The sequence below is a fragment of the Mytilus galloprovincialis genome, chromosome 9 (genome assembly GCF_965363235.1).
Source record: "Mytilus galloprovincialis chromosome 9, xbMytGall1.hap1.1, whole genome shotgun sequence".
NCBI classification, from domain to species: Eukaryota; Metazoa; Mollusca; class Bivalvia; order Mytilida; family Mytilidae; genus Mytilus; species Mytilus galloprovincialis.
The window spans coordinates 13764411-13792083 of NC_134846.1; the positions used below are offsets into that span (position 1 = coordinate 13764411).

Consider the following 27673-nt stretch of genomic DNA (forward strand, 5'->3'; position numbering starts at 1 on the left):
TCAAATATATATTTTTTATGAATTGAAACAACCCCGTCGTCCTCGATTTAAGAATCGACTTTGCACTCATACGCATTTTTAACCTAATATATTCTCAATGTCACCCTACTCTGCAGCCCCTTAATTCAGTTGTTGTCGTCGGTAGTTTTCTGTCGTATTTCATTATATTTACTATATAGATATAAGAAAACGTGGTATGAGTGCCAATGAGACCATTCTCTATCCAAGTCACAATTCATAAAAGTAAACCATTATAGGTCAAAGTACGGTCTCACACGGAACAGCAAGCTATGAAGGGCTCAAACATTACAAGAGTAAAACCATCAAAACTGGAAAACAAAGTCTAATCTATATGAAAAACGAGAAACTATAAATACTTATGAACCACGTCAACAAACAACAACTTCTGATCATCAGATTCCTGACTTATGTAGACAAAACGCGCGTCTGGCGTACTAAAGTATAATCTTGAAACCTTTGATAATTATTTACACCACTGGGTCGATGCCACTGCTGGTGGACGTTTCGTCCCCGAGGGTATCACAAGCCCAGTAGTCAATACTTCGGTGTTAACATGAATATCAATAATGTGGTCATTTTTATACATTTTCTGTGTACAAAACTTTGAATTAATTAAAAACTAAGGATTTTCTTAACCCAGTCATAGATTACATTAGCCGTATTTGGCACAATTTTTTGGAATTTTGGATCCCCAATGCTCTTCAAGTTGTACTTGTTTGGCTTTCTAAATTTTGATATGAGCGTCACTGATGAGTCTTATGTAGACAAAACGCGCGTCTGGCGTACTAAATTATAATCCTGAAACCTTTGATAACTATTAGGACAGGTGCAAACAATTGCAGCGAGTTTAAACGTTTTAATGGTACAAAACCTTCACCATTATCTGAAACAATAGTGTAACATCACAACATAATAAGAGACACTGTAAAATATCAATTGAAACGGCTTAACTCAATCAAAACACATATTAACACACTGAACGAATGCATTTGGTATATGATACAATGTAAATACAAAATCAATAAAGTATTTCACCGCTGTGAAATGTTAAACAGTTTCAGAAAAAACAACAAAAATCCGCCATATCCAATAAATTATACACAGGTAATTATATATCTAATTATAAATAATTTTGTTGTTAGGTATATAGTTTAAATGGAGTACGAAAAATAACGGTGCGCCTGTCCTTGGCGATCTCTTCTTCTTTTCATATGACTCAGAGTTCAATCAGACACTTGCCAAAACCAAGAATGTAGGTAATTTCATTTCAGATTTATTGATTATGTTCTAACCATAAACAATTTAAATTTTGCTAATTGAATCAGAACTAGAGAACTAGAAAATAAAGAAACAACAGACATTGATTCCTCTACCTCATTTTTAGATCTATATCTCGAATTTGACATACATGTTCATCTCAGTACCAGAATCAATGAAAAACGAGTCAATCTTAAATTTGAAATTATCAATTTACCCAAACTTAGTAGCAATGTACCAACCTCAACGGCATATGGAATATACATTTTCAACTTATTCGGTATTTGAGGGCATGCAGAAACTACTAAGACTGTGTATAGGTCACCAGTGTTTAAGCAGAAAGTTGATGAACCAGGGGTATATCATAGAACGTCTGGTACTTTTTTCAAAAAGGATCATCGTAATTATGTACCAAGACATTGTGATAGATAATCGCTATCAACTTCACAAATAGCACAAGGTAGTCTTGAAGAATCCTTAATACTGAAGTTGTTTGTCTAAGGATTTTCTTATCCCAGGCATGGATTACCTTAGCCGTATTTTGCACAATGTTTTGGAATTTCGGATCCTCAATGCTCTTCAACTTTGTACTTGTTTGGCTTAATAAATATTTTGATATGATCGTCACTGATGAGTCTTATGAAGACGAAACGCGAGTCTGTCGTACTAAATTTTAATCCTGGTACCTTTGATAACTATTTGTCATCTTAAGAACGTCATATAGTATTCTTTCATTTGCCGTTAGGAATATTACTTTTACTGTTTAGTCTGTTTTTGGTGATGAGCATTGGACGTGAAACTGTATCCTGTAATTGTGTTATTGTTCTTTGATAGTTTTTGTATTCCTGTCTTTCACTCTTGCTTATATGCTTTGTCTATATGTCTTTTTGTGTTTCTTTCTTACAATGACGTCACCCTGTATTTATAATTCCCGTCATTATGTTATTTTGCCATGGTTAATGCTTGTTAATACATTTGTGTTTTAAGATTTATTAAGATAATAACACAACGTTGACTGCTGTACCCCTATCATTGACATTTTTACCTATTGTGTCAGTTAGTTTTGTTCGCACATCGTTTTCAACATAATGGAACTTTATGCGATTGTCATACATGTAAGAGGTTTAGCTAGTTATCAAACAAGGTTGTATACACCATTTTCTACATAATACTTTGCCTGTATCAAGTCAGGAATATAACAGTTGTTATACATTCGTTTGATGTATTTGAGCTTTTGATTTTGCAATTTGATTAGTTTTCCACTGAGTTCAGTATTTTTGTATTTTTGTTTTTGTTTTGGAACATAATTTATCGATATTGACTAGATGTCGCTGACATTTTGATATTGATGTCTCAAAAATACGAAAACAGGAGACACTCAATTGTCTAAATTAATAAATTTTACATTTGAAACATAATGTGTCGATATAGACTAGATGTCCTTGATATCGTCAATACCCACATCTTAATAAGATGAACCGGAAGAAACTATATAATGGCTATATAGATAACAGTAACAGAATGACATTTTGTACATGAAAGGTCGATATCGACATTTTAAACAGACAAACCACAAGAAGCTGAATTGTCTATATCTAAACAGATTATTCAAAAGCGACATTCCACGTGAAGATTTTGGCCGAAAATAAAGAATCGATATCGACGACTGATTTTATGTTTGTAGCGACACATACAGTTAAAAGATGAATATTGATATAAATAAAATATCGTCGATATCGAAACTCCATCGTGTCTCTGCCATACCTGAAGATTTTTGAATAAGCGTCACATATTTCAATTTTTATCATACGGGTTATTTTAATCGATATATTTCCTATTTGCTATATATTATTTCTATTGTTCATGCTAGTTGTTACTTATCACAATTAATTCTTCTCCATAATTTTGGTACATCTTTATTCTATATAATTTGCAAATTAATTGTGAATGCTTTCATCTTCATGCACAATTCAGTACCTCTATTTTATCATGTTGATATTTTTAGAAATTACAATATGACACCGATAAATTGTTTTGAAATATATTTATATAATTAAAACACATTGGAATGTATATTTCTACTTGACATCTTTTAACGACCATATAAAGAAATGAGGAAGTATAGAACAAAAACCACCATTACCATTTTGAATGGAAAAATTATAAATGTTTTTGTGTATTTTTTGTTTTTAATAACTCTGTAGTTTGCAGTGTAACTGTCATAAAAGCTATGCAAGTTGGTGATAACAAGTTTGATATTTTGTAAGGAGTTCTCTTAAATTAATGGTAAGCAATTTTGTTTATTTCATTTTGGTCATAATAATGCAAATTACTATTGCTTTTGCTTTTGCTTTTAATATAGAAGTTTTTAGAAATAAATGATTAGCACATTGATCTGAATTATCTATAGCAATAGACCATTTAAAAATCGAAATGTAGGAATTAGAATATAGTAAATAAATACATAAAAACCAGACCTGTTTCAATGAGGGTCGGTTGAAAACAAAACTTTACGACAAAAGAGATGATTTCAGCTTTCCAATTGTGAACTTTCCATTTCTAAGTAGCAACATTCCAGCAGCACCTGCATACGGGGTATATATCTCCCAATTGATACGATATTCTCGTGCTTGCATTTCATATCATGATTTTTTTGATAGAGGGTTACTGCTCACAAGGAAGCTATCAAACCAAGAGTTCCAAATGGTGAAGTTGAAATCATCCCTTCGTAAATTTTACGGACGCCATCACGAGTTGGTTGACCGTCATGGAATAACCGTTTCACAAATGACATCGGATATGTTCCTTACGTCGTAACTACAATCCCCTTCCCTTTCATGAATGTGACCTACCGAATTAGACTATTTACCGGATTTGTAATCAGATAAGCAACACGACGGGTGACACATGTGGAGCAGGATCTGCTTACCCTTCCGGAGCACCTGAGATCACCCCTAGTTTTTGGTGGTGTTCGTGTTGTTTATTCTTTAGTTTTCTATGTTGTGTCACGTGTACTATTGTTTTTATGTTTTTCTGTTTGTCTTTTTCATTTTTAGCCATGGCGTTGTCAGTTTGTTTTAGATTTGTGAGTTTGACTGTCCCTTTGGTATCTTTGTCCCTCTTTCTAAGCTGATCACCAGATGTGCATTTTGATGTGATTTAGTTTTCAATAATAATCGTAGCAAACATTTTTGAAAACTAAACACTAGTACAAACTTTGAAAAGCAAATCAAACGATTCATGAAATTAAGAAAAGCTAAATAAAAACAAGGAATTAGAGATTTGTAGGAGGGAAAATATTTCTTTATTTCAAATGTGTTTCCAAATGTAACCGTTTGAACAAACCAAGGACCACAATGATTTAATCGCAATGAGTACAATTAATACATACATATTAGATAGATTGAAATATCTTTCTACCCTGAAGGATAAAGTGACAAAATAGTAGAGATAAGGATATTTTTACGTTTAATCAGTCAGATGAACATGTAAGATGCAACCATTAAATGAATCAAATAAACGTTTTTTCACATAATGGTATGCAAATGATGGCTTGCCTCTGAATTTTTAAAAACATTTTTTTTTCACACATGAATGACCTACCGAATTAGACTATTTACCGGATTTGTTATCACATAAGCAACACGACGGGTGCCACATGTGGAGCAGGATCTGCTTACCCTTCCGGAGTACATGAGATCACCCCTAGATTTTTGGGGGGTTCGTGTTGTTTATTCTTTAGTTTTCTATGTTGTGTCATGTGTGCTGTTTTTTGTTTGTCTTTTTCATTTTTAGCCATGGCGTTGTCAGTTTGTTTTAGATTTATGAGTTTGACTGTCCCTTTGGTATCTTTCGTCCCTCTTTTTTAATCTGATATTAGATGCACTATATATTAACACCACTATTTTAGTGTATGTGAATAAGAATATAAAAAATGTTAACAACAAATTTTTACTATGAAATGAAAAGACACCCAGTTATTTTATCCAAAAAGGCCGTTAAAATTATAGCATAGGTTTGTAAAAATTATTCTAATAATCACGGTAATCAAGCATTACTACAAATAATTATTAATAAGATAGGAAAATAATTAGAAAAATAACCTAAATAATATAAATAAGTTTCTTAGTTTTAGACGTCATTTTGACAGAAGTCAAAGAACACAATAAATACAAAAGTCAAATTTGATATTTTAGCTCAATTTTAAAAGTAGACATGATTAAAAAATACAAATGTCCTTATGAAGTAGTACATACTTGCTATATGCACAAAAAATATTTAGACAGAGTGGGTATTGGTTTCCGTTTTGAAAATGAATTAACTCTAATATATATATAATTACAATGTACATCAATGTTTCCTTCCACATGAGACATAGTACTTCGTGATAGTTTTACTACCTACGCCTTGTGTTTTGTCATTTGAATTTGCCATGTGATTATGGACTTTCCGATTAGAATTTCCTCTGAGTTCAGTATATAATATAATATAATGTGTTTTAGATTCATTTTTTCAATATGATCAATGGTCATTTATAGTTATTTAATCTTGTAGGTCTATCCTTTGGAATATGAATAGTCTTTCCTTTATTGTCCTTTTCCACGTATTAACTGGAATAAGCGGAGAAGGTGAGTGAATGGACTATAGAAATGTTTCAAACTTTAAACGTGAATGACTGCTAGGAAACCGATATTGCCTTATTACTTATTATGTCAACCGTGGATAACATTAAAACAGAAAAAAAAAACATACAATATCTCTTTAAATCAATCATAGATAACAGAAGAGTGATAATATGTTAGCTGACATATTGAAAACCCCCAGAAATTTGGAAATGCTGCTACGGGCAGAAAAAACGTTACATTAATAAAACACATGTAAAATGATTACCTTCCGAGGAAACCACATTCCAAACAAGGACATTTTAATATAAGTGTTCAGTAAGTGAAGGAAAAACTACTTTTGAATATATATATATATATAGAATAACAATTTGACAAAACTTGAAGAAAATTTTAAGATTATTTTCTACCCAATTGTCCTGAAATAAATGTCTACTACAATTCTTGACCTATAAGGTACTCATATGAAAATTCATACTTATTCGTTTTGTCTTTTGATTGATTTTGTTTTACAAAGGGATTTATACTTAAACAAATTAGGCGTTTTATTGGGTTTATTTACAATAACGAGTTACCTTGTACTGAATTGAGATGATATGATATCTAAGAAAAAAAGGTGTAAATTATAGTCTTTATACTTTTGATTTTTAACTAAAATTAGGAAAAGAACAAAACAGATTTCATGGGGAGTGCATACCAGATTTTGGAGTCGAAACGTTATTTACATGTCTTCACAAAAAATATCATGAAGAAAAAGGCTGTATCGAAATCGTAAAGATGGTGATCCAAAGAGGTAAGCTTGTAATTAATAGATGTTTGTTATTACAAAAATGTGTATTGAAGAAATTACTTTATTTTATCGACCCATCAACATTTGATCATACACTGTAAATTCAGAAATTATTGCAATTTTTTTATCAATGAGAAAAAATGCGTCAGGGTTAAAATCGCAATGAATTAAACTAGCATTTTGAACTATTTGCATATGAATTAAATAGGATTTTTAACAATATAGTAAAACTTATAATTGCAATTTAGTCAAGAATGACAAAATCGCTTTTAATAAATGCAATTAATTCTGAATTTACAATACTTAAAAAAGCAATACACATTAGCCAGTACTTCCGTATTATTTTCACACTAAGGATATTGTTTGAACTTCGTTCCTTTATGTTTCGTCACTGAGTAGACATATGGTATATAACTTCGTACTTCATTTGACCTTTTTAATCAGAGCGTCACTGATGAATCTTTTGGAGACGAAACGCGCGTCTGGTGTAAATATAAAATTTTAATCCTGGTATCTATGATGAGTTTATTTACAACGGTACCGTCAATGGAAGACAAGTTTGAGACAAACATAACAAACTTTACCTGTCTTAATTTGTATGTAGTATACACTGGAAGAGTAAACTTCGAATCGTTAAGTATTCTTAATGTAAAGCTTTACTTTCAATAGAATGTTGGTGACAGTTTTAGTGTTAGTTACATTGTAGTGTTGTGTTGTTGTTCTCCTCTTATATTTATGCGTTTCCCTCAGTTTTAGTTTGTTACCCCGATTTTGTTTTTTGTCCATGGATTTATGAGTTTGAACAGCGGTATACTACTGTTGCCTTTATTTACTGATGGTTCAACTGATGGTTTGACGTTCCCTTTTTCGTCATGTTTTATAAAGCTCGATGTTTGCTGAAACGTAAACAAAAGGAGTTTCCATCATGCTCTCAACAATTATATTTTGTACACATGTTCGGAAATACGACAACATATTGTTAAAATTCCCCTAATGTAGTAATTTTAAATTTTTTAGATTAAAGTACACGCATGAAACTGATGCTGTAATTGTTTTTTATCAAATATTAACAGACTTTTAGACAATGACCTTGTGTAAAAAACATAATATCAGGCTTACTTATTTGTATTTGTATTTATATAAATATTAGTTCAGGTCGAAGACATATTTTATTTAAGAGTTCTGGATTAAAGGCTACACAGAACAACAAATATTCGTGAACTAAGAGTAGCCTAGATATTTAGACCTTTCTAACGGTATCATACTTCACAAGGAAAATAGGAATTAATAAAAAATAATTGATGCTACAGCCCTTGGATGGTGTAAACTTCCCAAAAAAAAGTATATGGTGAAATGGTGTATGGCATATGGTGAAATGGTGTAAGGTGTATGGTGCTATGGTGTATGGTGTAAGGGGAATGGTGTCATGGTGTATGAGAAATGGTGTGATTGTGTAACGTGCGATCGGGAATGGTGTAAATGAACGGTGTAAAATATCTCATTGGTTAAAAACGAAGTTCTTTTTATTTAAATTTTTCGGATTGCAAACATAAACAATAAATATAATCTTAATGTTTGAAATTTAATTACATTATGGGTAATTGCGGATCGTGTAGATAGAACGGGGATTGGTGTATGGTGTAATGTTTAAGGTGTATGGTGTAAAGGTGTAACGTGTATGGTGTAATGGTACAAGGTGTATGGTGTAATGGTGTATGGTGTTAGTGGGAAGTTTACACCATCCAAGGACTGTATAAAAGATTACACCAATCACATACAACCAACACTATAAAAAAAGACGCATAAACAAAGACAACACATAAGACATTACCAGGGTGATATTGCTACGTACTGAGACAACGTATGATTTGGTTGAATTTTATTCCTACAGACCACATATTTAGCTCATTTAGGCTGTGTGTCGTAAAAGTAAAACACTGTAATATAAACCTGCATTTGAAATACTTTGTTGTATAAAACTTACTTTAAATCTTAGTCTCAATTTTAAGAAGGGAAATGGTGATTGTGTCAAAGAGACAACAACCCGAAAAAAGAGCAGTAAACAGCCGAAGGCCACCAATGGGTCTTCGACACAGTGATAAATTCCGCACCCGGAGGCGGGATGCAACTGGCCCTAAAACAAACATATATGCAATTTCAGTAAAAATGGACGTCATACTGAACGATAAACTTAAATTAAACAGATTAACAAATGACAGAGGCTCCTTGACTACTTGGGGAAAAAAGTAAAATCACAAAACTACTGAACTCCAAGAAACATATTTTTGATATTTTTGTTTTTGTTGTTAATAAATAACATAGGTATTTCGATACTATGGTCCCAATTTTCTCGAAACATTTAACCTTAAAAAGATTTGGCTATTATTCTTGGTTTTTTTTGGCATAGTCATACATGTATTGTTTTTTTTTAATGTGTTTATGAATTTATACGTTCTTGATTTTCAAATATTTGGCAAATCGAGCGTTCCGTGCTTGTGAAGTTAAATACAAACACGCGCTTCAAACGCATAAGACTTACAGAGTCACATTTGTTTAAAAGCTTCAATTGTTTGCATGACGGTTATAGTTCCAACTGGTAATTTTCAATTTTCAATTAATGAAACAAACCAACTGTTAAAAAATTGAAGATCGATGTTAATGCTGTTACGTTTATCGCTATTTATGCATGTTCAAGCTTGCAAAACATTCAAAATAAAATGCGATTTCAAGAGGTTATGAACAAATTTCATGGCCTAGCCAACAAAAAAAACCATAAAAAGTGAAAGAATTAAATAGTTCGCTTTATGAGTCACATCAATCGAATTTTCATTTCATATAATTCGTCATATCCAGTAATGTATACAAACTTGACTGATGATTGCTTGGTGAAGGAGTTAAAACACATATGTACAAAAAGTTATAAGAAAACCAACATTTGTTTGAGAGAAGACTGCAGAAAACTATTGTCCCTTTCTATAGGTAAGTTTACATAATATTGTTCAAGTTGGTACCAAATGTAACATACTCAACGTGGGAGAACAACATGTTAATTCTGAACAAGAATATTTCATTTTTTTCTTAAAGTCACGGATATTTCGTATGAATACCTTTTGACGGGAGTGAAATATAACATATAGTAACTAAACCCTCTTTCTTCGCGACGCTTAGAAGTTATTGCAAAAAACGTTCATTCAGTACTAAGGTGTATTTTATATAAATCTTAGACAGCAGCTCTCGCCAAAAGGCAATTTTGACCATTTTGCGATGTTTTTTTTATACTTTTTATCTCAGTTTTCCTCAATTCACTTTAGATATGATTCGTGGTCACTAATATTGATACAACATTATCAAAAATGGTTGCATATTGTCAATGTCTACGAATTAACAAATAGATGACTTATATACAATATATATATAAACTTGTCTGCTTAAAATAACGGTCTTTAAAAAACCGTAGTGCTAAGTTGGAGTGTTGTATCAAATATAGAATTTAAATATCCTGAACTTTTAAACCACTGATTATTCTTAATAAATAAAATGTGAGAAACATTAAATAGCACTGGCGTAAAAGACGACAGGCGGATAAGAGGGAAAACTGACATGTACTTTCTGGCCACTTATTTGTTAATTAAATATGGACACAAAAATTAGCTTTGGTTTGCTTATCACTTTTCATGCAATTTTATGACCACCAATTCAAAGAAAACATAGGTAACGTAACATATTTTCTGTCAAATGTCCTAACAGCTGTTAGGGAAAAACTAACACTTTTTTTATATGAAAAAAGTTTTAGATAGTTTCTATTTCAGAAAATTTACACATTTGGCGTGATCAGAAGAAAAAGGATAATGGGGAAAAACATGACGAAGTACCAGAAAAGGAAACAAGTAATAATAATTGAAAAAGTTGCAATGATAGAACTCAGGGTCATAGAAAGATCACATATTTTGATAGTTAAGGAATATCGATTATAAAAGGTGATAAGGTGATATAATCGGTTCAAATAAAGTTGAGAACTTGTACTTACTTTTAAGTCTGGCAAAACATTGTCTAATTATTAGTTGGAATTGTATTTTTAACTAGATTTCATTTTCGTTCAGCATCACAACTAACTTAGGTTTGATCAGAGTGCTTACAACCACAATTGTTCCCTCTAAATATTTGATTGTTCTAAGCCAGGAACAACAAATGGAAGATTTTAAAGACCATGCATAGCTATTTCGCCCTTGCACGGTCTGCTTAAAATTCAGGTATCTGTAGTCGAGGGATTTTAATAGTCCTGTTGTTACATTTAACATTTTTTTGATTAGCACAAAATACAAAAATTATAATTCATTAGTTTTCTCCTTTAAATGTTTGCCATTTTGGTATCGCGGAGTTTATTTATAGGTAGCTATACAGTCTAAGTTTAACTCTTTGTTGTAATAAGTAAGGTTACATACATGTATACTTGTTTCAGTAAAGAGGAGATAATATTTTAGTTCAACTCTTTTATTTGAGATTCTCAAAATTCCAATGATAACACAGATAGTGATACAAAAGATGAAAACATGAAAATGAAAGGGACGAAAATGGAGAAATGAACGAAAATACAGAGAGAACAATAGAAAACGTAATATAATGAAAATGAATGCATATTAATAATATAGTATGTACTTTAAATGCTTCTATATTCATATACCATATATCAGCTGTTTGAGAATACGCAGTAAATCTCTATTATTTTTTTGTAGGTTCATTTAAATGTGATGATGGTACAAGCAGAAATACAAAAGATGAAAATGGTAGTAAGAAGAGAGAAGAAAATGGAGGAATAATTGAAAGAGAAAATGACATAAAACAAGGTAATATAAAGAAACTGAATTCATTTCTATCGTGTGGTACTCATAGTCATGGGTTCCGTTGGGTACACGAATTGAGATGCTCTGAGAAATGCTTTATATTCTGGTATGAAGAATTTGCCAACACCTCAAAATTTACTATTTGTGAGATTGTAAGATGTTCTCTCTGTATGCCCAGGCTGTAAATAAAGAATTTAGCAATAAAGATTGTCTGTTCATTGCACGTTCATATGGGACGTCACTGAAAAAAATTGATAAATAATCTACTGTGAAATAATCTCTTTATAACATATTATAAATTTCAGCTACAGCAGTTTACCAATGTGCAATAAACGTAAATAGTTTATAACAAAACAAAATAGCAAACACAAAGTTAAGGAATAAAATGATCACAAAGAGGTATATGTACGAAAATTATCTGCGATGAATGCATCACAGCATGTGAGAGCGAAAACAAAGTTTCCTAATTAAGAGAGAAAAATAATCGCTACAAATTAACCTTTGTATTTTCATTGAAAATTGCTATTGCCGAGCTCAAAAATTAAAATAAATATTTTTTTGTTCCTGCATTAAAAAACTCATTTTAAAGGAATCAATCGCCTTACATAAATCAGGTTTTAACCATTGTATGAAAAAATGGTGTATACTTAATTTTACTATTATGTAAAACATATAAAAATATATCATCTATTTGGGAATTAGCAGTTAATATCTTTTAGTTCTTGTAGATTCTCAAAATTCCAATGATAACATAGACGATGATTACAAAGTAGGGAAAAGAAACGGAAATGCAGAAGGAAATTATAAGAACGGAGACAGAAAAAACTACAAAAAGGGTAATATAAAGAATATGAATGCATATTAATAATTAGTTTGTTATTTAAAAGGTAAACGTGAAAAAAAACCAGCAACCTAACACCACAACAAATTAAATACCAGAAATAACTGTAATGTATATATGTGGTCTTTGAAAATTGACCAGTCTCTGTACCATAACATAGCTTTGAACGCGCCTAGGCAAGATAAGTTTGAAACTGTGAAGGATTTGCTATTACTACCACTAACACCATAGTTATAGTGTCCAGCTAGGATCGTGGTTTTTCGAGTGAATCGAACCATTTCATTTAGTATATTTTGAGCTTTATTGAGTGAAAAAAAAAACATTCGACAAGGTCAATCAACTTCTAATTTATAATTATAATAGTTTTACATGACTACCCAACTTATTAGAAATACTATTAAAAGTTTTGATCAACAAAGAAGCACAATTTACTTGTATTTATCCAAAACAATCAGTGTTTATTATTGTCCCGACTTTTTTGAGAGCAACTGCGAAATCATCCGGTTTTTTTTTAACTAATGGTATAAAAAAAGAAGGTATTCTTGACTTGAACAAATGACTTTGTTCTATATGTACGAAAATTATCTGCGATGAATGCATCACAGCATGTGAGAGCGAAAACAAAGTTTCCTAATTAAGAGAGAAAAATAATCGCTACAAATTAACCTTTGTATTTTCATTGAAAATTGCTATTGCCGAGCTCAAAAATTAAAATAAATATTTTTTTGTTCCTGCATTAAAAAACTCATTTTAAAGGAATCAATCGCCTTACATAAATCAGGTTTTAACCATTGTATGAAAAAATGGTGTATACTTAATTTTACTATTATGTAAAACATATAAAAATATATCATCTATTTGGAAATTAGCAGTTAATATCTTTTAGTTCTTGTAGATTCTCAAAATTCCAATGATAACATAGACGATGATTACAAAGAAAGGAAAAGAAACGGAAATGCAGAAGGAAATTATAAGAACGGAGACAGAAAAAACTACAAAAAGGGTAATATAAAGAATATGAATGCATATTAATAATTAGTTTGTTATTTAAAAGGTAAACGTGAAAAAAAACCAGCAACCTAACACCACAACAAATTAAATACCAGAAATAACTGTAATGTATATATGTGGTCTTTGAAAATTGACCAGTCTCTGTACCATAACATAGCTTTGAACGCGCCTAGGCAAGATAAGTTTGAAACTGTGAAGGATTTGCTATTACTACCACTAACACCATAGTTATAGTGTCCAGCTAGGATCGTGGTTTTTCGAGTGAATCGAACCATTTCATTTAGTATATTGTGAGCTTTATTGAGTGAAAAAAAAACATTCGACAAGGTCAATCAACTTCTAATTTATAATTATAATAGTTTTACATGACTACCCAACTTATTAGAAATACTATTAAAAGTTTTGATCAACAAAGAAGCACAATTTACTTGTATTTATCCAAAACAATCAGTGTTTATTATTGTCCCGACTTTTTTGAGAGCAACTGCGAAATCATCCGGTTTTTTTTTAACTAATGGTATAAAAAAAGAAGGTATTCTTGACTTGAACAAATGACTTTGTTCTAGTTTATACCTGTAATGAAGTGAAAGATAATATCATATATTCTAAACAAATCAATAAAAAACATATTACTACGATTATCAAATTTATTTTATAATTTTCTGCACACGAAATGTACATCGTCGGAATCCCTGAAGGTTATAAATGACCTACTAAATAGCCTATATATACGCTGCAATATCGTCTTATGATGTTTGATAAGAAAATCAAATTAAGTCAGAAAAATGGACTATCAAAATACTCCACATAATTAGGTCTACCCTCTGCCCCTACAATCAAATTCATTAGTAACAAAAACAAAACAAAACATACACACACTAAATCTGACCAATTTCAATTGAAAATAACATTTAAATTCAATTTCATAATTGCATTGTTAACAATGGAATGATCAGTGCATCAACTGAACACACTATAAGTACGTACGTCACAACCCAAATTATCTATGCTTACATTATATTATTGATATCATAAATATAAACTGTACATGTAATTTATAAGTTGTAAAACACACCAATATATACAAATGAAATATATTTGTTTATAAAGTGTAATCGTAGTACACAATTACCAAACTGATTAACAGGATGATTGCATTAGTTTCGTGCCTTAAAAAGTACAAAATTTTAAACCTTTTTTTATTTTTATTGGTTTTAAACGTAAATACACTGAAGCATAACATTTTAACATATATGAAATATGTATAATAACTCGAAAAAAAGCCCAAACTGCTCTAAAAATCCGAACACATAGAAATGAATTTGGACTAAATTATCGTTTTCAATGCAATAACAAGAATTTTGGTAAAATGTCTGTATATCTAAAGATATAAGGACTGTTTGATGTTATATTTGTTATTCTCGTGGGATTTTGTCTGATGCTTGGTCTGTTTCTGTGTGTGTTACATTTTAGTGTTGTGTCGTTGTTTTCCTTTTATATTTAATGCGTTTCCCTTGGGTTTAGTTTTTTACCCCGATTTTGTTTTTTGTCCATGGATTTATGAGTTTTGAACAGCGGTATACTACTGTTGCCTTTATTTATACTAATCATGCAAAAGCATTCAAATGTATACTTTTTCACACAATATTCGTCTTACCAATCATTCGGCTGTGAACATTTCTTTTGATACAAACCTTTTGTTTTATCGCCATTCTTGCTTCAAGTTCACTAGTTATACCCGAAGCAGTAATATAAAGATATTACTTGATGTATTTCACTTGACTGGACGGGGTTAAACCTGCTCGCTAATCATAGACCAGTCCATCTAAAGATAAGTGTTTTGGGATGAACTCATCAATGAAGCTATGGGTTTGATCCGGTTAGAACTTGTAAACACAATACATTTATGTGAATTCGCAAATTAAAGTGAGGCTCAGTCGTAATTTTATTGTAAAACGTTTAAATACATGTAACAATTGCTACAGTTTGGAAATTGTGATTAAGAAAGAATATTATATATGACAGTGGCATTTGCAAAAATATCAAATGTCGTAATTCTATAACGTTTTGATATACTTTTATCTTCCTTTTATTCCGATTGATTTTTTGTTAGCGTGGGTGGGATGGGAAGGGGGTGTAGTTGGATGACTTACAATTGGTACATTGACCTTATTGATGTCCTTAACTAAACAGCAATAAGAACTTTCCTTAAAGATTTTACTTAATGCATATTAAAAGTTCCACATTTTAATATTAATCTCATAATAAAATAGAGAATGGAAATGGGGAATGTGCCAAAGAGACAACAACCCGGCCATAGAAAAAACAACAGCAGAAGGTCACCAACAGGTCTTTACGAGACTTATACTTATTTTTCTGCCATGTCGTGCTTGTAATCGATTACTTTGGTTTACTATAAATTGAATTTTTTTTCTTCCAAATAACATTGCATACGCACATGAATATAAACATTCATATATGCGTACACATATGTTACTAACTAATGGTTTCTATCTGTTTCAGGCATATTCAAAGTTGGAGCGATAGTTGGTATCTCAGTTGGAATTACAGGCACACTAATATTAGTTCTGGTTATACTGGCTATTATTTATGTATGCAGACGAAGGTACATTTATTTTAGTTTGTTATAATATATAATCGCTAACCGGTAGATAAACTCATTATAGATATCAGGATTAAAATGTGCAGGATTTAAACGAACATTGATTTATCAGTCTTTTTTTAACTTGCACTTTACAACAAAATGTTCAGAACTTATCTTTGTTTCAAATTAAGAAAAACTTGGCATGAGTAAAGTTTCATTATCTTTAGGAGGGAAAATCCTACTTTGTAAAAAATTGCTCTGATTCGAACAAAACATTATCTGAAACTAACATCATCATGACGCTTGATTGCTTGATTGACAACGTTTGGAGGACGTGTTTTTCAACAAACTATCGGCATGCCAATGAAAACCAACTGTGCCCATTTGCATACCGACTTGTTCCCTTATTCTTATAGAGATAACTTCAAACGGGAACTTCTTAGAAAGAAAGAAAAGTAATCAACAATATCCTTAATTTTACTTTCCGATATAAAGATGATATTCTCTCACTAAATAATTCAAAACATTTGGTGAATATGTTGAACGCATTTATCTTATCAAACTAGAGTTTAAGAATACAACAGATACAGTGAAGTCTGCCTCATATCTTGACTTACAATTAGAAATTGACAGGGTCGGTTGGAAACAAAACTTCGGCAAAAGAGATGGTTTCAGCTTCCCAAAAGTGAACTTTGCGTATGTTGCAACATTTCAGCAGCGCTTGCATGCGGAATATATATCTCCTAATTGATACGATATTCCTGGGTTTGTATTTTCTAGCATGATTTCCTTGATAGAGGGTTGCTGCTCAAAAGGAAGCTATCAATTTTTACGGCAAAAGAGGTGATTTCGGTTCACAATAGCTTGCATTCGGAATATCTATCTTCCAATCGATACGATTTTCCTGAGCTTGTATTTTCTATCATGATATCCTTGATAAAGGGGTGCTGCTCACAAGGAAACTATCAAACCAAACCAAGAGTTCCAAATGGTGAAGTTGAAATTGCCCTTCGTAAATTTTACGGACGCTACCACCAGTTGGTTCACCATTATGGAATATCCGTTTCACAGATGATATCGGATATGTTCGTTATGTCGTAACTACAATTTCGTTCCCTTTTCACGATTGTGACCAATTCAATTAGACTATGTACTGGGTTTGTAATGACATAAACACGAGGGTTTCCACATGCGGAGCAGGATTCGCTTAACGTCTCGTGAGATTACCCTAGGTTTTTGGTGGGGTTCATGTTGCTAAGTTACCAAGCAGGGTTGGCAAAATCCCGGGTTTTATGAGTATTGCCCAGCCCAGTATGAAATACTGGTAAAAGCCGGGTTTTACTGGGTAATACTGGGTAATATGAAATACTGGCCTGAATTTTGAAGAGGATTCAGTGATTAAACACAAATGCAATACATTTATAATATTTATAAACACATTTTGATTTATAAATAAGTTTCATACTTGTTTAAGAGACTTATAATACAAGTGTATACATTTGAGAATGTACTATTCTAGCAACTCTCAGACAAGTGTACAAGAAGACATATTAGACAAATAATATACATGGGTTTTCCCGGGCGGGCAATACTTTGTCCACCCTGTAGCCAAGTAACCTCAATTTTTCAAAAATATTCTATGGAAACGCAAAATGATAAAACAATGGTACTTTTAAATATCCAGATATATGTTTATGAACCAGATTGTCTTTGCTGCAATGACATGTATGATTAATTTTCCTACAACTGCCAATCAAAGAGATATTTTTCAGAAGTAATTTGCATGCAACCGTACTGTGAGTTGGTGGTATTACACTATAATGCATACCAGACGAGAGTTTCGTGTTAAAAAGGCTCACCAATGACGCTTGAATAAAAACAGTAAAAATTGAATTGATGACCCAAAATTCCATAAAGTTTTGCCAAATACAGCTTTTAAGTAATATATTTTTGATTTTTTTTTTGAGAAGTTTTGAAAACAGTTGAATTATTTTTATTACACATGAGTGCTTACTAAAAGATCAGGGTTTTTTACTATGTAGTGTTTTGTATGCCGTTGTACGTGTTTGCCTTTTTGTCGATTTTTAAAGTTTTTTCCATGCTTGTGTCAGTCTCGCTTCAACATTTTGTGTTTTTTTGCTGTTACTAAATGTTAGAAATTATTATAAATTAAGGAATGTATCTCCCTCATGCAAAGCTCTGATTCTTTTCACGGATTTGGCTATACTTTTTGGACCTTTTGGATTATAGCTCTTTATCTTTTATATAAGCTTTGGATTTCAAATATTTTGGTCAAGAGCATCACTGAAGAGACATGCATTGTCGAAATGCGCATCTGGTGAAGGAAAATTGGTACCGTAAATTTTATTATAGGTTTGAACTCTTGAAAACTCGTTCCCGAAGCCAGAATGTCCGAATTTTATTGATCACTATTGTTTGGCAGATGTTCTTTCGAATAGCGACGATTCTTTATTGAATATGTCAATTCATCAATAACATACAACAAGTACCGATAGTCATTGTAAGATATCAGTTTTGACAAAATAAAGCTATCGCCAGTGTTTCCATAGGTCAATTTTCTTTTTCGGCACCTCTTTCGCCAAAATAATATATTGTTCGCCACTTTTAATTTCCTTTGACAACGAAAATAAATGAATTATACGTTTAAAAATCAAGCAAAATTAAAAAAAAAACAGTTTGGAACATCGTTGTCTTTTATAATTCTACATTCATTATATCCAGTTTGAATCTACATTGTAATAAATAAAAACTCAGAAATAACAAACAGCTGTTAATTTAAAAAAAAAGACTGCCTGTGAAGTCATTATTGACTTCGTCGGATACTTTCCCAATAGTTAAAGGATAGCCGATTAAATCAGATATTTTTAGCTTACCTGGCCCGAAAGTAAAATTGTTTATTAGGTCAAGAACTATCTGCCCGGAAAATGTTAGATGAATCGGATAACCCGTTGATGGGTTGCTGCCCCTGAATTGGTAATTTTAAGGAAATGTTGCCGTTTTTTGGTTATTATCTCGTATATTATTATAGATAGAGATAAACTGTAAACAGTAATAATGTTCAACAAAGTAAGATCTATAAATAAGTCAACATGACCAAAATGGTAAGTTTACCCCTTAAGGAGTTATTGCCCTTTATAGTAAATTTGTAACAAGTTTTTGTAAATTTTTGTAATCTTTTACAAACATCTTCTCCTCTGACACTGTAAAGACTTTAACCAAACTTGTCCACAATCATTATTAGGTATCTTGTTTAAAAATGTGTCCGATGACCCCGACCGCAAACCAAGATGGCCGACATGGCTAAAAATAGTACATAGGGTAAAATGCAATTTTTGTCTCATTTTTCTGAAACTCGAGTATTAAGATCAAATCTCAAAGAATAAAATTGTTCATTAGGTCAAGATCTGTCTGCCCTACAATTTTTAGATAAATCGGACAAACCGTTGTTGGGTTGCTGCCCCTGAATTGGTAATTTTAAGGAAATGTTTTGGTTATTATCTTGAAAATTATTATAAGTAGAGATAAACTGTACACAGCAATAATTTACAGCTAAGTAAGAACTACAAATAAGTCCAGATGATCAAAATGATCAATTTACCCCTTAAGGAGTTATTGCCCTTTATAGTCAGCTTTTAAAAATTTTTACAAAATATTTTCCTCTGTAACTACTGGTCCAAGTTCATTATAGATAGAGATAATTGTAGGCAGCAAGACTGTTCAATAAAGTCAGATCTACAAACACATCACCATCACAATTGTGTCATGAATACATCTGTGTCCTTTGTTTAATATGCATATAGACCAAGGTGAGCGACACAGGCTCTTTAGAGCCTCTAGTTCTTACTTTTGCTTATATTTAACATGACAACATTTTTCTTTTCCGGGCTATCGTCAAAAGAAAAGTCGAGACATAAATTTTTGTGTCAGACAATTGCGTCGTCAAAACGTATAAGGATCTATAAGTACCCGCTTCAAAACAGTTATTCCTATCAAGGTTAAAATGTAAAGTCAACAGGCCTTGTTTGGCGAGTGAGCAAAGCAAATTATAGAAAAAGTCCCTTTTATTGAATATATATATCTTCCCGCATTATATCACTAGACCATAGATTCTGATGAATATCACACTAAACTCGACATTTAAAAAGCCACGGATACATACTTCCTTCGCCTCATTTTCGACATATATCCCGATTTTGAATACAGTGGTTATCAAGTTTACATTTCGCAACTTTTAGGATTACATAGCTTACAACTGCTACACATTTCTCAACTCATTTGATATGCAATAGCTTGCAGCTGCTACTAGAAATCGTCATCGTTGTCTGAGTAAAAATATTTACCGTTTTGTTAGAGAGTCTCGTCCTCATTCTTAAACAGATTAACGGAAAGTGGCAAGCTGTTATAGATAAACATTAGGTTTCTACTTCATAAACATTGCAGGATTGTTTTGAGTTAAAGATGTTAGTTATTTGTGGTTTGTATCATATCGTTTTTTTTTGCAATTGTCTCTTTACTTGGTTTGGTATTCGTGCATCTGTTTTCGTGTGTTTGGTTTTTTGTATTCACTGAACGGCGCGCAAAGACATACGATTGGACGCTTTATAATTTATAAGTGTGTATTCATGCTGCTGCTGGATATCAACTAACATCACATTATCCGATCACATCTGTTTGGTTTTGTCACCCAATTTTGTCGATTTTACAGGTTTAAAGCAGTTTTGATATTAGGAGGAGGTTAAGCTTGTATATAAATGACTATTTTTCACAAATAAGGGTTATACTAAGTCAGAAAAGAGACTTTTGTGTTCCAGTCTTTCTGCTGGTAAATATAGTCATGCTTTGAATTTCGTAGTGTTTTAAAAACTTTCACCTTTTAATATCTTTGAGTTCGGTATTATTGTTTTTGCATTACATGGTCCTTGATAAATAATGCAAACGTTAAAGTTTTAAATGAGGTTGGCTGGTATAGAATTTACATTTTCTTAAAACATTCGTATGAGCTCGTAGTAAGGTACCGGTTTAAATGTAACATATCTATCTTTTTCTACATATGAAAAATGTCTGTACCAAGTTAGGAATATGACAGTTGTTATCCATTCGTTTAATGTGTTTGAGCTTTTGATTTTTCCATTTGATCAAGAAATTTTCGTTTTGAATTTTCCTCTGAGTTCAGTGTTTTGTGATTTTACTTTTTAATCTTTTTTTTCTATTTCCCAGATCAAAGAGGAAGAAGAGAAAAAAACAGAGAAGACAACAGTCTATCGATCAAAGATTTGAGATGAAAAATCTTGAAAGTGGTTCATCTAGTACAAACAAGAGAGAATACATTGTTGTCTCTGAGAACAAATCTTTAAATACGTACGAAGAACAAGGACAGAACTATGTTACAGTACTCGATTCCTCAATAACGAAATATGACAAAGACTTGTGCAACCGGAAATTACCAGAAATTAAAAGATGTAGTGGTGCAGAGGGTGGTGAGAGTGTTTACTACGAAATTGATGAAGATAAAATCTTACCAGAGATCAAAAGGTTCAGTGTTCCACAGGGTGACAAGACAGTTTATAATGAAATTGATGAAGATATGGAGGGTGTTTGCCAGAAGGAAATAGAAGAGTTTAAGGACAAATATCCTTACAATGGTGAACAGAACATATATGAAACCCCAAGGTATGGCAATATTAATTTTTTGCTCGTTTGAATTGTTATACAGTTTGTTATATCTGGGTCTTTTACAACTTTCTATGGTATGGGCCTTGTTTAATGCTGAAGAGCTTACATTTAACTATAGCTGCTAATATCGTGGTCATTTGTTTTAGGGGAAATAATTGTCTCATCGAAATAATATCACATAATGTAATCTTATAATATTCTACAAAATAAATATTATAAAAACCTGATAATTTAGTAATCGGATAAAAAAAAAAAATCGTTATGAGTTATGCGTTTCCTACTTACTTGAAAACAACTTCTGGTCATTAATTATGACCCGGTAATAAGTATGGGTCAAATGTGTTTGATTTTTGAATTATATTTATTTAAAACAGTACTAGTTCGCGGTAAACATACAAGAACTAGTGGAAAATGTATACTGAAATAATTTACTGAATAATAATTCTATTAATAGCTTTGTGTGTAAAACGTTGTTGATAAAAGATATAAAGTATTGTTTTACGAATATCAACTAAATTTATTTCATGTGTCATTCATCGTTTTAACATCTACTTATTTTATCTTTCAAAACATGATGGCCATAATTTAACGTCACTTTAAAATAAAAAGCAATTTATAAAAGATATAATTTGATATTTATGTATGTTTTAATTCATCATGTTTTATTGTTTAAACTTGGAAATACGGGAAAAACATTAGCCATTAAATTTTAAAAGTTGAAAGCGTTTTCGTCCGTAGTAAGATACCTTTCAAAATTACAAAAATAAATAATTAACTTTTTTTACATTTCAAATATCGCAGAGACCAACTAATAAGACAACAGTCTAATGACCGAATAATGGAGATTGCTCATCTTGAAAATAGTCCATCCGGGGTAAACAAGGGAGACAAAGTTTTTATGTCTGCGAACGAATATTTAAATACTGACGAGGAGCAAGGCAAATACTTTGTTCTCGATCCATCCGTTACGAAATATGAAAAAGACTTGAACAGCCGGATCTTACCAGAGGTTAAAAGGTTCAGTGTTACACAAGGTGATGAGAACGTTTGCAATAAAATTGATGAAGATCGAATCGAATCATCGCCAGTTATTAAGGTAGATCAGCAGAAGAAAATTGAAGATGTTAAAGATATAGTCATTTACAGTACGGATCATATCAACCATGGTACCCACTTAGGGTTCGACAATACCACTTACCATGTATCATCTGAGGTAGACGATAAAAGCATCTAGGAAAAAAAGAGTACTGACTCAATTGTATATACGTATTTTTATGTATCCTAAACATTGTTTAGTTTACCATTTTGTCTATGTTTAGTCTGAAATTCTTTGACATTGTTTGCTTTAATGAAAACCAACAAGCCGTTCACAATAGATTTGTTTATGAAGAAAAATATTCTTAAAGCCGATTTGTTTGGCAAAAATAGTGTAATAATTTTTCTGTTCTTAATTTTAGACCCGAAAGTTATGCTTACTTAAGCCTGTGCCAAGCCCTAAATATGACAGTTTTTTTATTCTTTTGATGTGTTTGAGATTTTAATTTAAAATTTGTAATTTTCAAGAGACTTTCTGTTTTGAATTTTCCTTTGAAATGTGGTATTTGTTAACATTACTTTTTACTAAACCTTTGAAGGCATACCGTTTTAACCTTTTTTTATTTACATATTGTGTAAAAAAACAAATTTCGCCCCGTCGATAAAATGAAAAGAAAGTAGAAAGAAAAATGTACGGAATTTACTCAAAAGCATGTACTGCATATTAAAACAAATTGCTTATCAGAATATTTATTACAGTATATATTGTTTTTAAGAAAATGGTTATAGACAACACCACTTTGAAGTATTGGTCTGTTCTTCAAATACAATATAACGATTTACCATACAAATAATGAATTTTTAGATGTCACTGTCCATCTGTCATGTTTTTATAGCGAGGCTTCCAAAACAAAACGCATGATGGATAAAGGTCAAGAGAAAAAAAGGTCGATATAGAAAATACCATGAAATAATCTTTTATCACGTGTTTAGCATAAAAAAACTGGAGAGGGAAAAGAGAAGAAAAAAAATATTTTGTAAAAGACAACAGATAAATATTTGATTTAAAGTGTTTTCTTGTGTACTTGTTTGATTCCTAAACGTGTTTTTTTTATTTTGTGTCTATCTTAATAATAAATTATTTTCAAATGTATTTTTATGAATTGACGCAAACCCGTCGTTCTAGATTTAAGAATCGACTTTGCACTCATAAGCATGCTTAACCTGATATATTCTCATTGTCACCCTACTCTGGAGCACCTTGATTCAGTTGTTGTCGTCGTTTTTTCTGCTTTATTTGATTTTTGTCTACTATATACTAGTAGATTTAAGAATATGTGGTATGAGTTCCAATGAGACAACTCTCCATGCAAGTCACAATTTATAAAAGTAAACCATTATAGGTCAAAGTACGGTCTTCAACATGGAGCCTTAGCTCACACCAACCATGAAGCTATAAAGATCTAAATAAATACTAGTGTTAAAATCACAAAAACGAGAAATTTTAAACACTTATGAACTATGTCAACAAACAACAACTACTGAACATCAGATTCCTGACTTAGAACAAGTGCAAACAATTGCAGCGGGATTAAACGTTTTAATGGTACACAACCTTCATTGTAATCTGAAACAATAGTGTAACATAACACCATAGAAAGACACACTATCAAATATCAATTGAAATGGTTTAACGCAATCAAAAAACGAAATAATACAAGTGAACATTCACCGAACGAATACATTTGATCTATGATTCAATTAATGTATATACAAAACCAATAAAATAAGATAAGGGGTGAATAATTAAAGTAAAAGTATTTCACCGCTGTTAAATATTAAACACTTTGATGAAGAAAAAAAAAATCCGCCATATACAATAATAATATACACAGGTAAACGAAAATAATTTCGTTGTTAGGTATATAGTTTAAATGGAGAAAGGAAATATTTTTACAAAATAAATAGTGTTGATGTTCATAGTACGAAGAAGTGAATAATTAAAGTGATACCAAACACTTCAAAGCTGGTATATAAACCAGATATAACCCTGAATAAGTAAGTAATGAATAAAAAAAAGCATAACAAATATTATCAACAGGTCAAATTAACAAGACAGTACAATTTAAGAGCACTCACAGTTACTGACAGCTAGTTTGAAGCCAAAAACAATTCATAATGAAACAAGTCATGCATTAGAGACTTTGTTTACATATTTCAGAACGTTTGTTTCATCATTTGAAATGATTCACATCGGTATTTGTGACAATCTTAGTTACAGACTGTTTACATTTTCATCAGTTTTGTGTCTGGTGGTTTGTTGTCTCATTAGAAATCATAACATGTAGGGGTTCAACCACCGATTAAATTCACTTTCTTGTCTGCCAAAACTTTCTTAACTTGGAAAGCAGTCACAAAATTTGCTCCACGTTAATTTTGTACAGGTTAGAAATGCGTCCACCTGTAAAAGATCTTCTTATCATTACATTTAATTGAGAGACATTAACTAGGGAGGGATAAATCCTACTTTGTAAAGGATCACTCTGATTCGAACAAAAATTCTCTGAAACTGATATTATCAAGATGCTTGATTTCTTGATTGACAACATATTTGTTACGTTCGGAGGACGTGTTTTTCAACAGACTGTCGGCATTCCAATGGGAACAAACTGTGCCCCTCTACTTGCCGACTTATTTTTTTATTATTATGAGGCTGACTTCATGCAGGAACTTCTTAGGAAGAAAGATAAGAAGTTAGCACTATCCTTTAACTCTACGTTTCGCTATATAGATGATGTTCTTTCACTAAATAATTCAAAATTTGGTGACTATGTGGAACGCATCTATCCAATCGAGCTAGAGATAAAGGATACTACAGATACAGTTAAGTCGGCCTCATATCTTGACTTACATCTAGAAATTGACAATGAGGGTCGGTTGAAAACAAAACTTTACGACAAAAGAGATGATTTCAGCTTTCCAATTGTGAACTTTCCATTTCTAAGTAGCAACATTCCAGCAGCACCTGCATACGGGGTATATATCTCCCAATTGATACGATATTCCCGTGCTTGCATTTCCTATCATGATTTTCTTGATAGAGGGTTGCTGCTCACAAGGAAGCTATTAAACCAAGAGTTCCAAATGGTGAAGTTGAAATCATCCCTTTGTAAATTTTACGGACGCCATCACGAGTTGGTTGACCGTTATGGAATAACCGTATCACAAATGATATCGGATATGTTCCTTACGTCGTAACTACAATCCCCTTCCCTTTCCTGAATGTGACCTACCGAATAAGACTATTTACCGGATTTGTTAGCACATAAGCAACACGACGGGTGCCGCATGTGGAGCAGGATCTGCTTACCCTTCCGGAGCACCTGAGATCACCCCTAGTTTTTGGTGGGGTTCGTGTTGTTTATTCTTTAGTTTTCTATGTTGTGTCATGTGTACTATTGTTTTTCTGTTTGTCTTTTTCATTTTTAGCCATGGCGTTTTCAGTATGTTTTAGATTTATGAGTTTGACTGTCCCTTTGGTATCTTTCGTCCCTCTTTAACTAACTGAATGAAATGAAAAGATATACAAATCATGCAAAACTTTTTTTAAATATTATAAGGGAAATATCGACATTTTAAACGATGAACCAGTAGAAACTAAATGGTCTATACATGTTACTGAAGCAGATAGACAGGTGTGATACCGTACGGCGAATTTTGTTAAAAGTGAACAAAAAGGTGAAGAGGAACCTTGAGGAACAAGCGACCAATATGCTGGAGTTTCTTATGGACAATAAATTTATTGAATTTGGAGGTAGACTTTTTCAACAAATTGTCGGCATTCCTATTGGAGCGAACTTTGTGCCTTTCCTTGGCGACCTCTTCTTTTTTATATGAGTCGGAGTTCCTTCAGAACTTGTCAATATCTTCTTAATAACGTGTTAAAGTATTCTTTTATTTGCCGTTATGAAAAATACGTTTAATGTTTAGTCAATAATGGCATTTTATGGGACTGTCATACACGTGAGAGGTTTAGCTAGCTATCAAACCAGTTGACATTTTCTACATAAGACAATGCCTTGACCAAGTCAGGAATATTACTGTTGTTACCCAATATTCGTTTGATTTGCTTGAATTTTCGATTTTGCCATTTGATTAGGGACTGGATTTTTTTAAATCAGTCTCAGAGTTCAGTATTTTTATTGTTTTTGGAACACAATTTGTCGATGATATTTTGATATTGAAATCTGAAATATACGAACCAGAAGAAACAAAATTGTCTTAATTGATAACTGTAACATTTGGAACATGATGTGTCGATATAGACTAGATGTCGTTGATATCGTAATACCTACAATGACGTTTTCTACATGAAAGGTCGATATCGACATTTGAAACATCAAAAAACCACAAGAAGCTGAATTGTCTATATATAAACAGATTATTCAAAAGCGACATTTCAGGTAAAGATTTTGACCGAAAATAACGAATCGATATCGACGACTGATTTTATGTTTGCTGCGACACATACAGTTAAAAGATGCATATTGATATCGAAAAGATATCGTCGATATCGAAACTCCATCGTGTCTCTGCTATACCTGAAGATTTTTAAGTAAGCGTCATGTATTACAATATTTATCATACCGGTTATTTTAATCGATATATTTCCTATTTGCTATATATTATTTCTATTGTTCATGCTTGTTTTTACTTATCACAATTAATTCTTCTCCATAATTTTGGTATATCTTTATTCTATATAATTTGCAAATTAATTGTGAATGCTTTCATCTTCATGCGCCACTGATGAGTCTTATGTATACAAAACGCGCGTCTAGCGTACTAAATAATAATCCAGGTACCTTTGATAAGTATTTATAGTGTGTGATAACATTGTGTGAGGGAATTCGACGTTTGATGTACCTATGTTCACTCCAGTGCAATTTATGACAA

The 27673-nt window shown here is 31.8% G+C and overlaps 1 protein-coding gene across 1 annotated transcript; it reads left to right on the forward strand.

Moving 5' to 3' along the window:
* The first annotated feature begins 9549 nt into the window (after positions 1-9549).
* Positions 9550-23870, forward strand: LOC143046644 (uncharacterized). Its single transcript, XM_076219770.1, has 6 exons — positions 9550-9669; positions 11424-11534; positions 13268-13375; positions 15907-16009; positions 21227-21679; positions 22484-23870. Exons 5-6 carry the CDS (start codon positions 21288-21290, stop codon positions 22914-22916), a joined length of 825 nt encoding a protein of 274 aa, XP_076075885.1. The 5' UTR covers positions 9550-9669; positions 11424-11534; positions 13268-13375; positions 15907-16009; positions 21227-21287; the 3' UTR covers positions 22917-23870.
* Positions 23871-27673: the final 3803 nt, after the last annotated feature.

Coding starts and splice junctions, on each gene's coding strand:
- LOC143046644 (XM_076219770.1), top strand. CDS start 21,288: ATGAAAAATCTTGAAAGTGGTTCATCTAGTACAAACAAGAGAGAATAC. Junction 21,680..22,483: donor AACATATATGAAACCCCAAG/GTATGGCAATAT, acceptor CAAATATCGCAG/AGACCAACTAATAAGACAAC.